This window comes from Loxodonta africana, chromosome X, assembly GCF_030014295.1.
Source record: "Loxodonta africana isolate mLoxAfr1 chromosome X, mLoxAfr1.hap2, whole genome shotgun sequence".
NCBI lineage: Eukaryota > Metazoa > Chordata > Mammalia > Proboscidea > Elephantidae > Loxodonta > Loxodonta africana.
In genome coordinates this window covers 153,272,497-153,288,101 of record NC_087369.1, presented here as the reverse complement: position 1 = coordinate 153,288,101, position 15,605 = coordinate 153,272,497, and the positions used below count along the sequence as shown (strand labels likewise).

Genomic DNA, 15,605 nt, shown 5'->3' with positions numbered 1-15,605 from the left:
GTAGTAAGAGGCTGAAGGTGAGGGAAGTGTGAGGCCAGGGTGTGTGGAATGGGTCTTCCATGTGGATATTGTTGAGGTCCCTTAGGATGTGGGCAAGGCCTGGGGTATTGAGGAAGCCAGAGAGTCAGTCCTCAAAATGGGGAAGAGAGAGAATAATAGAAGATAATGCCTACATCTGCTGACTACTCTCAGCCCCAGCTCCTTGGTTAGTAGTCAGCACTGGGGAGCAATGTAGGGTAAGCAGTAATTTCAAGAGAAATGTGGTTTCAGAGAAGGCCAGGAGGTGAACGGAATGTTTTGAAATAACCAACTTTCCTGTTTGTTGTCTGGTTTATTTGTTAGTTTTTGTGCTGAGTGGGAAAAGCCCAGGTAAAATCTCCCTGGGAACATATTTTACTATTTTGACCCCACAAAGCAACATACAGAAGGCCTGTCTGAATCTTACCCCCAGATCTCTGACTTTAGGAAGCTCATTCATATAATCAGAGGCTTGGCATGAATGAGCTCTAAGCTTTCTTCTGTCTCTAATATCCATGAGCCCCAGCTACAACTGCTAGGGTGTGCCTGAGATACCACAGTTATTTCTAACAAACAGCTCATTCTGTCTGGAGAGAAAGGGCCTACAAGAAAGGAAACTGAAGCTTGGTTATTGAAAGTACAATCCCCAATCCAAGAAAATGACTAAGGTAATCACAATGCATCTTTCTGTCAGAGGTAGAATCCCAGGCTGAATGGGTCAATATGATACAGTGGCTGTTTTTTTTACTAACCAGGTGAGTAATATAGGCAAGTTACTTATCCTTTCTGTATCTTATTTTCCTCAAAAATAAAATGAGGATGACAGTACCATGTATCTCATGGGGTTGTTGTGGAGATTAAATAATATGATGCATGTCAAACTTTTAAACAGTGCCACAACCTTGGGAAGAATATCATCATAATTATCAATTATAATAGAATTATTATAGGAGGGAGCCAGTATTACATTTCTGCTGTCTGTAAGGCTCTATGCAAGGAAATATCCTAAAGCAGATTGTGCAAAAATAAATAATACACTCCATTTCACTTTCTGGGTCTCTGTCACTGACATGGGAAATTCCCAAGTATATCAAGAAGCCTTGAGCCTTCAAGAGAGGTTGAAGGTTCTATCAATCAAACAGCAGCACATTCTTCCTCCTCTTACCTTGGAAATCATGTCTCCAGATGTTTTAGGTTTTCATTTTTCACCAATTCAGGAGAAAATTCTCAGTTGAGAATACTTAGTGGTCTCCCCCTTTACCTTCCTTCCTTCTCCACTGAAGCCCCTCCCCCTTCTCTTTCATTCCTCTTCCCTATTTCTCCTTCATCCTTCCTTAATTCTTTATTGTACTTCAACCCTTCTATCCCCTTCATTCAATTACCACCCCTCCCCTTTGTTCCATTTTACTTCCCTTTATTCCTTGTCACCCTTTCCTTTATTTCACGTCACTAGCTCCCCTTTATTCCATATCACCACGTCCCTTTATCAACTTCACTCCCCTTTATTCCATGTCACCCCTCCTCTTTATTCCATGTTACCCCCTTCCCTTTCTTCCTTGTCACCCTTCCCTTTTATTCCATGTCATGTCCCTTTATCAACTTCACCTCCCTTTATTCCATGTCACCCCTCCCCTTTACCCCATGTCGCCCCTCCCCTTTATCCCACATCACCTCTCCCCTTTATTCCATGCCACCCCTCCTCTTTATTCCATGTCGCCCTTCCCCTTTACTCTATCACCCCTCCCCTTTATCCCATGTCACCCCTCCCCTTTTTTCCTTGTCACCCCTCCCCTTCATTCCATGTCACCCCTCTGCTTCATTCCATGTCACCCTTCCCCCTTTATTCCATGTCACCTCTCCCCTTTGTACCATGTAACCCCTCTGCTTTATTCCATGTCCCCTCTCCTCTTTATTCTATGCCACCTGTCCCCTTTATTCCACGTCACCCTCCTTTTTATTCCATGTCACCTTCCCCCTTATTCCATGTCACCCTCTCCCCTTTACTTCATGTCATCCCCTTCCCTTTATCCCATGTTATCCCCTTTCCTTTATTCCATGTCACCCTCTTATTCCCATCCCCTACCTCCATTTACCCTTCAGCTCTCCATTCAGAGCTTCCTACCTCACTCCCCAAATTAAAATAAATAAATAAAGCACACAGTAAGCCATGAATATGCTGCTGTCACAATACAGATGTTTATTAATGATTAAACGCCAGAGAAGTTTTAACAATCACAAATCTTCGAGCTTTGCGGTTGTTACCCATTCTATGATCAATTTCTATCCCTCAATACAAAACATTCCTCATTCCATGGACCTTAGCAGTTGTTACCCATCAATATCAGCTGTAATTTTAGATGTCATACCTAACCCATATCTATGTTACCAGAGCACGTCTCCCCCTTGCATAGAGGAACTACAGAGACGATAGGTAAGATAAGAACATTTGTAATCAGGTGACTCTAACTATTTGGAACTATAGGTGTGTACCTAACTAGCTGTTTTGCTGACAACAGGGTGTGAACACCAGTTGTCTTTAAAACAGATCCAGGTTAATTCATCCAAATTTTTTCCCTAATTTTTGACCCCAGAAAAGCTAGTTAGACTTACACTTGAGGTTTTCCTGTTGACTTGACCTAAGCAAAACTGCACAGAATTTTGGGAGTGGCTGTTTGATGAGCCATAGGTCTAAATAGTTTGGGGAAAAAAACAAATCCTGAGGTGGTGGAATTGCCGTGGGGACACGGCTATGAGTTGGTGTGACATGGTTTAGCATTAATTGTTTGTCAGCTGTCAATAGGCTGACCTAACTTTCTAGCATGCCTCTTGAGGGCTTTTCAATTGAGCTCGCAGGAAGAGGGTAGGAAAATCAGGAAAAACATGCAATTCCCTTTGGGGGAGGGAAAGCATCTCGAGATTTGTGAGCTTCTCTGGGACAGGTGTTTGCCACAAATGTCACATCAATTAAAGATTGGACTGTAGTGTGGTAAAGCCAGGATCAGGGTTCAAAGGGAAAGGCAAGGTAGCACCAGGGAGCCTGGGCATGACACAGAAACATCTCTGCTTTTACCAGCTGAAGGGACCAAGCATCCCCAGTGAAGGGGCTGACAGTGTGTTTGGAGTTCCCAACCTGACCCGAGCCATCAGGCTGGAACTCCTTCTAACCCTCAGATCTTTACCTTCAACACTCTCCTTAATGTTTCCTGCGACACCCCAGGTCTACCCCCACCCTTTTCCCCTGTCCGGCACCTTATAGAAGGAAAAACATTTAAGGAAAGAAGTAGCTGATGCCAGTTTTGGCCTCCTTCTCCCGGGGCACACGGAGCAATGGGCGGTCTTGCTCCGGAATGGGAAGGTTACCCGCTCCTTCCTCATCGTCGTGGGAACGGGCAGTGCCAGGAGGCACATCTGGCTCCTCAGAGGAACCTGGAAAATAGTAACAATGTTAACTCCTTATGTTTCTAGACTTCATCCTTTCCACAGCACCCAAGGGCCTAAGACATAATTTTGGGCTTCAAATACAGTATGAAGCAAGAAGGTAGGGGCCGGAATGATTATTCCCATTTGGCATGTAAAAAAACTGCAAAGATCTCTATACCTTGGCCCACTGTGGAAACTAGTGGGGAGGACTGGGTTAGAGAACAGAAAGAGAGACAGATACCCCAGACTCAAAGCAAATAGACAATTCCACCAGGGAAGGGGGAAGAGGGAGACCTCCCAACAACCACCACCACCGTACAGCTAATCTGACTAATTTTACTAAGAAAATGAGTAACAAAGCTGGAGCTGGAAGCTTACAGGACTGCATGAAGGGGAGACAGCAGGTTTCACTCTTCAGTGACTCTGGGGAGGACTTTGGCCAAGCTGAGATTTGTTTTTAAGAAGAGTGGTATCTACAGGAAATGCAGCATATACACCTTTGCGGAACTGGATTGCCTTCGGATTCTGAACTTGTTTTGGGTCGAGATCTTGAGGCACTGAAACTGCTTCCACATTCATAACTTCTTCAAGGTTGACAGTCAGGTCTTTCTGAGGGTCTGGAATTGTATTGAGAATGGAGACATCTTCAGGCTCCAGAGCCACAGTGAGATGAACTTTGTCTTCTTCAAAAGTGTTGGCCCAGTCCTTCTGAGGATGTGGAATTTCACTGAGAATTGAAGCATCCTCGGGCTCTGGGACTACATCAGCAACTGAATCTTCTTCAAGACTGGGGTTTTTTTCAGAGTCTTGGATTCCACTGGCATCAGAGGCTTCTCTATGACCTGGAATTTCTTCGACGTCTGAGGCTTCCTCATTGTTTGGGACTTCATTGTCATCTGAGGATTCTTCATGGTCTTGAATTTCACCAAAATCAGGGACATCTTCAGAGCCTGTGACCACATGGAGAGCTGGGACCTCTTCAGGGCTGGGATCTTCTTCAGAGCCTGCAATTCCATTCACCTCTGGAACTTCTTCATGATCTGGGACTCCTTCAGCACCTGAGTCTTCTTCATCATTTGGAACTGCATCAAGACCAGGGACCTCTTCCAGATCGGGATCTTCGTCAGAGTCTGAGACTCCATTAACGTCGCGGGATTCTTCATGATTTGGGATTTGATGATTACCGGGGGCTTCATCAGGGCTTGGGACCACATGAAGAGCTGGGACTTCTTCAAAGTCAAGGTCTTCTTCAGAGTCTGAAATCCCATTGACCTCTGGGGCATTTTCATGGTCTGGGATTTCTTCAGCACTTGAAGCTTCATCATTTGGGACTTTATCAACTGCTGGGACCTCTTCAAGATTGGGGTCTTCTTCAGAATCTGGGTTTTCATCATTATCTGAGGCATCTTCATGGTCTGGAATTTCATCGGTGTCTGGGGCTTCTTCATTGTCTGGGATTTCATCAGTTTCGGAGGCTTCTTCATTGTGCGGGGTTACATCAAGATAAGAAACTTCTGCAAGGTCAAGATTTTGGTAGTCTTCAAAATGTGGTCCTTCTTCAAGGTCGTGGTTCGGGTTTTCTCCAGGGTTGAGGACTTCCTGCATATCTGGAGCTTCTTCAGGGTCTGGGGCCATATCAAAATATGGTATTTCTTCAAAGTCTGGGATCTCAATGAGTTCTGGAATTTCATCATCATGTTCTAGAATATCTTCAAGGGGAGGCAGATCATCAAAATTCAGGGTATCATCATCATCATCTACTTCTTCTTCATCGAGCTCTGGTACGTCTTCTAGATGTGGGCTTTGAATTTCAAGATCATTTGGGATCTCAAGACCTTGGATTTCCCCAAAGACTACTCCTTGACTGAGATATCCAAATACTAGTGCTTCATTGACCGACACATCTTCCTCAGAGGACTCATCTTCCTCAAGGGGCTCATCTTCAGCAAGGATCTGGCCTTCAGGAAGGGCCTGGCCTTCAGCACGGGGCTGACTTTCAGCAAGAGTCTGACCTTCATCAAGGACCTGACCGCCAGCAGGGAACTGACCTTCATCAAAGGGCTTGCTTTGAGCAAGGACAGCAGCCCGGGCTTCAGCAGAGTTTTCCACTGGATCAGAAAGTAAAGCATCCTCTTCCATCTTTATCCGTGCGCTCCTAAATGGAAAATAATGTGAAAAAGCAAGTAAGTGGGTGCATTTGGGCTAGCTTACTAAAGATGCTCTGGGGTTTGCAGCCCCCTACAGGAGAGTCTGCTTCAAGCTAAACATAAATAAATCCAGAAACACTCACTGGATCCTCCTCAAATTCCTGCGTCTGATAAAATCAAGGGCTTCAGGACTGGCTTTCCACACTCGCTTAGCAACCTGCCTCTGGATATGAGGAGGCACCTGAGGGTAAAACCATCAATGTTAGCCTTTATTACTCCACATCTTTTCATTTATACTCTTCTCTATTAGTTTTTTTTTTTTTTCTATTAGTTACCCAGGATTCGATACGGCCTCCTGAATACTCAGTGATCCCTATGGTAATGTTCCAAACAAGGTTGCTCTCCCTAGAAGGACTGAAGGCACCATGATCAGCTAATGAAAGAGAAATTTATAGACTGAGATATTTTGTGGCTTCATGGTTTGGCTACCCTCAGGGATGTGTGTACAACACTCCCCTACCCTGTTAACAGGAGAAAGAGCAATTAATAAGTGAGTCCGAAATTTCTACCTACTTGGAAGAGGATATCCCAGTTATCAATCATGGAACGGATCACACTGACAGAAGCAACATAGTGGTCAATCCCCAGCCTTGTTTTCCTGGACTCCCTCTTGGCAAGCCTCCCCTTCTTCAGGAGGGCAGATCCAAACACCAAGGCCAAATTGGTGGAAGTCATACGATTGCCTGGAACCTAGGCAAAGGAAAGCAGAAGGTGATTGGCCCTGAGGTAGTACTGGAAGTTGTGAAAATAGGTGTCTGTAACTTTTGTCTTTCTCTGGATCTCCCTCTGTCTTTCTCATATACTCCCATGCATACCCACTACTGCACAGAGCCCTCACTACCCCTTCTCAGAGCTTTTTACCAACTGTCCATCAGAGCCAATGGAGTCCTCGCAGTTCTCAGTAATTTTATGCAGGACCTTCAGCAGACGCTCCAGGGTGTCACTGTGGCATGGTGGCATTAGGTAAACCAGCAACTGCAGGGCAGAAAGCTGATCCTCTGGCTTCAGAGCTGGAGGAAGGAAAACAAGGGCAGGTTCAGGAGGCTAGCCTTGGCAGCAGCCTTTTATTAAGAACGATGGAATTCTGCTTGAAAATTGCCGTAGGCTACAGAGAGAGTACCCAGGCATCTTGCCTTTGCTCATTCCCATAGCATTTGGGCTTGGGGTCTCTGAAAGGAAGTACTCCCAAGAAAGGAAGACACTCCTCTGCAGAATCTGGGTTCTTCTTTGCCCTGAGAGGGCACAGCTTTAAGAAACTCTAGAGAAAACTCTAAGCTATAAACCAATAAACTTATAATGGAATATTAAGAGATATAAGGAAGGTCACTTGGAGAGGATTTCCTTTCTCTTCTGATGTTCATCTTGCTTTAGTTCCTTGGAATTCTGCAGCCTGTGCTCTGTCCCTAGACCCCCAACATCACTTTTCCTTGCCAACAGGGGAGGGTAGAAGACTCACTTGCTGTCAGGAGGAAGGACATGTACAGATCATCTGGCAGCAGAGAGTCCTTCATGTCACGGAAAAACTCCTTGAGGAGTGCAGCCACATCATGAACATTCTGAGTATCATCCAGCACGACATCCAGACCTTGGTCAAATTCTTCACGAAGCTACAAAAAGGAAGAGAAGATGTGGACTATCTGCCCTGCCCACCACAGGCTCCCTCCTGTCTATTCCTTCAACTAGTCTCAGGCTTCAGTTGGGGTAGCCCACAACATGATGCTCCTAGAGGGCTAGAGAGAAGATCTTGCTCCCCCCACTAGGCTCTACACTCCCCTCAGCTCTATACGGGAGCCCCCACCTCCTCTCGCTATTTTTCACCCAGAGCATGGGGGAAGGGAGCATAAACAGAGCCCGTTTACCTGACGCACTCTTGCAGCCGAGAATTCAAGGGTGAAAATCCCCACTGTGCTTAAGCCTGAAAGAAAAAACAAAGGAATGTTTAGTATCACTGGATCCCTTCCCCTGGCATTTCCCTTCTCCTCCCGTCCCCTCTCCCTCCCCATAGCAGCCCCAACTGCAGGCCTGGGGAATGTTCACCAAGTCCTTCATCCCACAACCTCTTTTCTCTTCCTGTTTCTAGAGACCCCCTTTCCGTTTTAATTCCCTCCTTCCTTGATCTAACAACATTTGTGGGCTCCCTTACCATTTTTCTCAATGAAGCTGCAGCAAGCCTCCACAACCTGGGGGATTTGTTTAGCAATTGGGTTGAGGCTCATCTTCCTTTTGGATCCCAGAAGTCGCTGGCCAATTGGAAAGGAAATCTTGGAAAGTTGCAGGGTCTGCAGCAGCAGGGCCCCATTCTCCAGCTCAGCCAGGCTGTCCACAGAAACTGCACCCTATGGAGAAACCAATATTTTCTTAAACTGGGGAGGGAGGAGCAGCAGGGTCCCCTGGGACTTTCCTGGGCTCTTTCAGGGGAGAAGGATTACCTGACATTCAGAACAGGAGACCTCCTCTCCCTCCAAGGCAAGCCAATCCCACCCCTCCCACCCTGTTCTGTTCAGCTCCCCTACCCCCAAGGCCACAGGCCTTGACTCTCCCGCCCCACACTCCTGCAGGTAACTCTCCCTCAGGAAGGATTCCTGCCTAAAACCTAGGAGGTTTAACTCACTCGACGTCCACGGCGAGTGAACTCCGGGGGCAAGGAGGGCTCATCACGCCTGCGATTGAAAAGGCGCCTGATGCGGCCAAACATCCTTTGCGCCACGTTTCCACGTCGGCGGGAAGCCTGACGGGTGGATTCTTCAATCTGCATCGCGGTTCTCAGTTCCAGATGCTTGCGACGGGTAAGCTCATTCACCAGCGCCTCTTCCAGACGAATGCCAAAGGTCTTGAGTGAGACAGCTGGGGAACCAGGGAGAGAAGAACGAGAAACGTCTAAGCCCCCCAACGCTTAAGTCAGGAGGAACTGCAGGGGCTGTACCACGCCCGCGCCAACCCCACCGCTACAGACACGCAGCGCCTCTCCCTGGGGAGTAAGCCAAAAGGACCCTGCAGTGGGCTGGCAAAAGGACTCAACTTCACTCAACCACCCCGACGGGGCTCAAGGTGCCTGCCTTAAGTCCTGCCAGGAGGTGACCACCTTGTAGCAATGAGGGTGATGTCTTCAGGGTGTGATCTGTCTGGGGTGGGTCCACCCGGAAGGTTTAGACAGGTTTGAGGGGACCGCCCCCGCGCGCCTACAGCTAATGCGCCATTTCCTGAAAACATCACCTACCGAGGTTTCTCAGAAGGGGGGGGAGCGCCCACAGAGGCAGTAGGCACCGCCCCAGTCACCAGTAGCTAGGGGCGCTATACAAGGGGGGGGGGGTGCAGCACTAAACGAAAGTATGAGAGCCCCTCACCCCTCTGTTGTCCTTTCAGAATCAGAAACCACTTCTCCAAGTTGTCGGGACGGTCAACTGGTACTATGGGAAGAGAAAAAGACAAGACACGCACACGCACACAAATTGGACTTGATAAGTGATTAAAACACATAGCAATGCATTCATCTGCAGGGGGGCAAACAACTCCATCCAGCCCGGGAACAGTGTTTTGTTTTCTCTCAGACTCAGTTTCCCCGTCTGACAGTGGGACCAGTCATTTGTATCGCACACGAGACTACAAGCATTCAACCAAACCGGCCCATCTGAGGCACCGCGCACGCACGGCTGCATCTTGCTCGGCACCAGAATCGCTCAACACAATCTTTAAAACATAAATTTGGGTGCTCTGAGGCGCCCGAACCGTGCAACAGGCGAGGGGAGGGCCTCTGCCTGCGGCGTCACCGCTGGTACCCGTCCCCAAGGATAGTTGCTGCGGGCGCGCTCGCACCTTCTGCGCTGCGACAGAAGTAGAGGCACCTGGCTGTCCCGTGACCCGACCACAGCTACCTGTGGGGTCTTCTTCGCTCGGTTCAGTCTGCGCTCACCAGCGCGCTAAACGAACCCACCACCCCCTGCACTTTCCATTCCTTCAGGAGCACCCCTCAGTCCGCGCGACAATCCCCCTCCCCTCGGCTCGGCGGCCAAGTGCGCGCGGACCTTTGAGACCCCCTGGCACGCTCGAACCCTGGCCCATCCCGCGTTCCCCCGCAGCCAGCTGAGGTGGGCAGCGCTGACAACGCACCGCTCGCTGCGTGCGCACCGCCCTACCGCTCCCGGCTGGGCTTGGCGCGTGTCTCTATCTCGCTATCTCCCTTTACGCTCAGTCTCTCGACCGCACTGTCTCTACCAGTTCTCTCTCCGAATGTCCCTCTGCGCCTCTTTCTTGCTCTGCCTTATTCTCGAACCCCACCTGGCCCGTTTGTCACTTCAGCTGTTCTCTGTCCACCTGTCTGTCCCTGGTATCGTCCTGTCTGTCTTACTGCCCCTCAAGCCCCAGGCTTCGACCCAACCCAACTAATCTTTACCTCTTCCGCAGTTCTACCAAAAGCCTTCAACTCCCGCTTGCCGGGTTCCCCCGATGTCAGGAGAACGCACCCGTCCCGGACCAGGTGCGAACGCCTCCCACCCTCCCGGACCCCCAGCCCGTCCCATCCCGCTCGGGGGGTCCACTCGCCTGGAGGCGAGGACGCCACACTCCGGGGTATAGCTCACCTCTCTCGGGATCGAATTCAGAGAGGAAATGCCTGGCCACGAGTTCGTGGTAAGCAGTCTCTTGCAGCTTCAGACGCTCCAGCTCGGAGAGGCTGTGTATAGATATCATCTTCGTCCTGCGGTCCGGGTTGTGTCCTGGGGCTCCTCCCAAGACGCTCACTAAAAAAATGAAGGCAGACAACAACAGCAAAGGGGGCATGATGCTGGGGCACCGTGTCCTTGCTGCCTTCAGAAAAGGAATGCAGCCACCCATTCTGGAATCGGATGATTATCAAGGCTGCATCATCCAATTGTCACTGGACCTAGTGAAGAGAACTATGTGGGGGCAGGGTAGAAGGGGGAGGGAAAACTGGGAGGCGGCTTCACCCTTAAGCAGAGCTGCCTCTGGTTGCTTACTTAAAAAAAAAAAAATCCAACTTTGAAAAAAAAAAAACTCAGCTCTGAACAGACAGTCCACAGAAGAGAAACATAATTAGAAAAAAAAAAAAAGAAGAAAGAAAAAGATAAAAAAAAATCAACCAACCTTGCAATAAAAAATACACATTGAGACAGCAATGAGGCAGTATTTCCCATTAGGTCATTAGAACATTGATGGAGTTTACTTTTATTTTTTAATAATAATATCTGGTACTGGTCAAGGTGGGTGAAATGGGCACTTTCGTCTAGGTTAGAGGCACTGTGAATTTGTGCAACTCTTCCAGAAGGCAAACTGGACACATGGGTCTGGAGCCAAAAGCCATTCCTAGGCTTTTGACCCAGTGATTTCCCTTCTAGGAATCTATCCTAATGAAATCTTCCTACAGACAGGAAAAACCATATGCACATGATCCATAATAGTTAAAAAAAAAAAGTAGTCAGACAATGAGACAAGTTATATAAATTATGAAATGGCCACAATATGAAAAAATTATGCAATCATTAAAGTGATGTTTACAAAGATGTTTTTAACAACAAATATAGAACACAGGATTGCATTCATTATAATTTCAACTACGTGAAGAAAAACATGCATAAAGATGAAAGATGAAGGAAATATATCCAAATACCAGCAGTGTCTATATTAAGTGGTGGGATTTTGTTTGCCTTTGCCTTTTCTCTACTTACCAAAAATTGTACAACTTAGTTCTATTACTTTTTCATGAAAAAAAATCAATTTGCACCAAAACAAACATAATTTCCAGGTCATTTCTAGGGAGAATCCCTATACAAGATTGGTGAACAGAGTGGCGTTTGTCTTCATGTACTGGAAAACCTGCTTTGTATGTCCCTTCTCCATGATGCCCATGATCTCATACTGCATTCACGCTGCACAGGATCCCCCAGTGGGTATCTCCCTGGACCCCAGACAGCAGCCTTTCCTACTCATCCTCACCTCTATTATTCATTTGTTCTTACATTTATTCATTCATTTAAAAAAGAAAGCCCACTTTGCACCAGGCACTAGAGATTCAAAGATGAACAAGATAATACTTACTCTTTTCATAAAGGATTTAACAGTGCTGCGAAGGAGATACACAGGTTAGCAACAATTTACAGAACCTTGTGATAAGTCAACCAGCCAAGATATAAACAAAGTACTGTGAGAACAGAGAGAAGGAAACATCTAAGTCTGCCTGGAGACAGGGGGGAGGGCGGGGGGTGGGGGGGGGGAGAGCATCCAGAGAGAGAGAGAGAACAGCTTGTGCAAAGGCAGGGAGATTGGGAGAGAGGTTGTCATATTCTTGAAGCTGTCTAGAGGGTATGGAAGGAGATAAATCTGGATAGGCAGGAATGAGATCACCAATGGCCCTGTAACCCACGTTAAAGAGTTGGACTTTCTCCTGAAGGCAATGGGGGAACTACTGCAGGGTTTTAGGCCGAGAGTGGCAGAGTCAGAGCTGCAGTTTGGAAAAATCAGAAAGGGGTGAAACGCCTGGTTTGGGTAGAAGACCTCAAGTAGGTAAATCAGCCAAGAGGCAAGAGATGCTAACACAAGTCAATGTCTCTGGGGCTGGGGAGGGGCTGGGTTTTATGGGTAGAATTGATGGAACTTAGGGAAAAGTTTAATTAGAACAGAGAAGAAAGAATTCAGGATTGCTTCCATGTTTATGGTTTGGGTGGCTGTATGGATGCAAGTTCCTCACAAAGAAGATAATTTGGGACATAAACCTTTTGACAAGAAGGAAAGTAGCTATGTGGCCACTTTTCTGAGCTGCCCTTTCCCATGGTGTTTTACCATAATTGTCTATATATCATTTGGGAGTTTAAATTTCAAAGATCAGGTAATGTGACTTTGACAGAGAGAAGGTAAGTATGGGTTTATTTTTCAATAATTTAAATGAATGAGCTTTCCTGTATCCAAACACACAAACACACACACACACAAACCACCCTTAAATTTTGTCTCCGAAATTCTTTCGCCCACTTTCCTAATGGCTAAAGTCACCCATGTCAGAAATGCTTACCAGAGATCTGAGTATGAAAAAGGTCTGCAGTATGAGAAAGGATGGGGGGTGGTCTTTCTATGGCTATTAAACTGAGCTAAGGAAAAACCCATAGCAGAGGATTGTAAAGCTCCTTCAACTACAAGGCACCATCCCCTGAGCCCAACCATCAAACTGCAACCACAAACTGACCATTTTAGCCAATGGCACAAGCAAAGCACCTAACCACAGCCCCAGGCAAAGCCTCTAGCAATCCCCTATTTGTGATGGCAGGTCCAGAGTCTACGAGTCAAGAGACTCATCCTGACCCACACAGCCCAGCTCTGGCTTAATTTTTCTCCCCCTCACCCCTTGCCCCAATTCGGACATTTATTTGTGTACCTGTCTTGGAGCTTCAGCTCTTTCTTCTTAGCGAGGCTTAACAGATCTGGTCATCCAAGGAAGAGAGCTGGTTCTTTTCACCCATACAAATACCAGGATGAAAATCAATCCCTCCCTCCAAAAAATAACATAAAAATAAGCAAAAAAAACAAAACAAAACAAAAAACAAAAAAAAACAAGGAGAGAGAGAGAGAGAGAGAGAAAAGCCTCTGAGAGATGAGTCAGCCTAGATGCTTACAATTCCGAAGGAAATCAAAGGCCTTGGAATAAACCGTTTGTCATTGCCTCCTGCTCAAATATACAGGGCTAAACTTAAGAGCAGTCATTCGCTGCAGTTCTGCCAGCAAAATTGGCACTGTCTTGCTTGCCTTCAACTCCTTCAAGGCACCAGTAGGATACAAGACAGAGGCAGTTAGGAAGGCCAGTGTGCCCAGGCAAGAACGAGCTGGGCGGGGTCGAGAAGGGGGGCAGGTTGGCAGGCTTCAGCACCGTGAGAGAGGCACATAGCAAGTCCTAGAGATTTGAATATCTGTCCTTAGGCCTGATTTTCCAAGCTGAACACAAAAGAGGTCCCCTGCAGAGAATGAAGTGCCAAGAGACCTCTTTTGCTCCAAAGTGTCATCTGCCCCCCCCTCCCACGCCATGGCAATGGCCTAAAGTGACCTTGAGATCAAAAAGGTAATAAAGAAGGAACATAAAAGCAAGCTGGCTCAGCTTCAACCTAGAATTCAAGACATTTGCAAAATCAGTATCCTCAGACAAATATCTGTAGTGGGCGCTGGAGTTAGAGTCAAATACAACTAAGTTTGAAGGCAAACTTGACAACGTCCAAGCTGTGTGGCCTTAGGAAAGTCAGTTGAATTCTCTGACCCTCAGAGGCATCCTCTAGAAAATGAGGAAATAACACAGTACCCATTTCAGCACTTGTGTGAGAGTTATATTAAATAATGTACGTGTGATATATTAGCATTGGTATTTTATAAACGTCATACCGAAGGTTCTTTGCAGAGAGTCTGGGTATACCAGAAAACATAAGGCTTCAAAAGTAATTTTAAAATTAGAGTTTGTATCAATGCATCTAAGGACCTACTCTGCTCAATCTCTACTAAATCTGAATAAAATTAAAAACAGGTAAGGGGATCTTGGGAGACTATTTGGAGCAGATCTTTCTTCTTCAATCTCCAATTTAATCAGGATAAGGTATAAAAAAATCTCAAAACGCTAACTACATAGGTCGATTTTTCAAATGTTATTATTCAAACTAGTAAAATGCCTATATGTCCCAAAATTTATTTCTCTTTCAAGCCATCCAATTTTACATTGTCACTAGCAAAAGAAACTATTAGTTCATTTGGAGCAGTAAAGAGATTTAGGATATTAGCTAATACCGGGACAGAGACTTTTAATAAAGGGAGGTGGGACACCTAGATAGATCAAGTCTCCAGCAATACAAAAAGAGGAAACAAGCCTGTTCCTCGAGTCCTCCCAAAATGTACAGCACAGATGGAGAGACAAATTAACGTCAGAAAGGTCACCCACTTCGACACTGTGAGGGTAGAAATGCTTTCAGCCAGGCATAAATCCACAGCCTTCACAATTTGGAGGGCTAATTTACTCCATTGCCCCCATCAACTAGTTAGAATATTGTGGCCCTCACTAGTAAACACCTACAAGAAAAAAAAACAGGGACTGCACAAATGCAGTGGTTTGAATCCTTTTAAATTAGGCACTTTATGGCCCCATCAGAATTTTGCTGCAAGCTTCCGAGAGCTCTTCAGAGTTGGAGAAATTGATAGTGGATGAGGCTGGGTACCCAGAAGGTATTGCAACCGGTATGTTATTCAAATGTCTACAGGAAGCGACAATGGATAAAGATATCCCCATTAATATATCACAACATGGGAAAGAGATACTGGTCTCTAGATGAAAACATTTGGGTACCGATTTGGTCTGCTGGCACATTACCTCCTTCATCCCTGAGCATTAATGACTTAGCCTTTAAGTTGATATCCCATAGCCTCCATTTCAGCAAGGGCTGCAGACGCAGTGAACATGACTCATTTTATCCTACGCAGTGGTGATGCCCCAAGATAATTAAACCTAGGGATGATGTTTGTCAATACATGGAGTCAGCCCATCATGTCATAGCAGAAGCTCATAAACTGGTAGTTGTACTGTTAAAAATACATTGAGAAAACCCCTACATTCCAAAAGAGAATGTTTAAAGAACTACTTAGAATATTATGATGGTTCAGAGATAGAAGGTATCTATCTAATACATAACCTAGTCCAAAACCACCATTTTACAGTTTGGAAAACTGAGGCTCAGAGAGGGACAGGGGTTTTCCCAAGGTCAGACAGTAATATGACAGCATAGCCTAGACAAGAACCCAGTTCTCCTCAGTCCCGGGGCTCTGTCCACTGTCCCATTCACCTCTGCTCTTAACAGCTGCAAAATTCTGCATGGCTAATAATGAAATAAAAAGAATGCACATATAATCAAAGCCAGATTTCAGCCAGGGTAGGTCAGATTGAAAGGCAGGCTGCCACCACAAATTACAACCTCTTTGTAAAACAAG

The 15,605-nt window shown here is 46.3% G+C and overlaps 1 protein-coding gene across 2 annotated transcripts; it reads right to left on the bottom strand.

Annotated features, from left to right (window-relative positions):
- Positions 1–572: 572 nt before the first annotated feature.
- Positions 573–8,794, bottom strand: ARHGAP36 (Rho GTPase activating protein 36). 2 transcript variants are annotated; one of them, XM_023539944.2, is made up of 9 exons: positions 8,257–8,793; positions 7,789–7,981; positions 7,505–7,560; positions 7,102–7,252; positions 6,507–6,655; positions 6,159–6,335; positions 5,729–5,826; positions 5,487–5,593; positions 573–3,444 (listed from the first exon to the last, which is right to left on the bottom strand). In XM_023539944.2, the coding sequence occupies exons 1-9, from the start codon at positions 8,398–8,400 to the stop codon at positions 3,287–3,289; spliced, it is 1,233 nt and encodes a 410-aa protein (XP_023395712.1). In that variant the 5' UTR covers positions 8,401–8,793; the 3' UTR covers positions 573–3,286. The 2 variants fall into 2 exon arrangements, with proteins under 2 accessions (XP_023395712.1, XP_064133662.1); XM_064277592.1 differs by having other exon boundaries at positions 3,336–5,593; positions 8,257–8,794.
- Between the last annotated feature and the right edge of the window lie 6,811 nt (positions 8,795–15,605).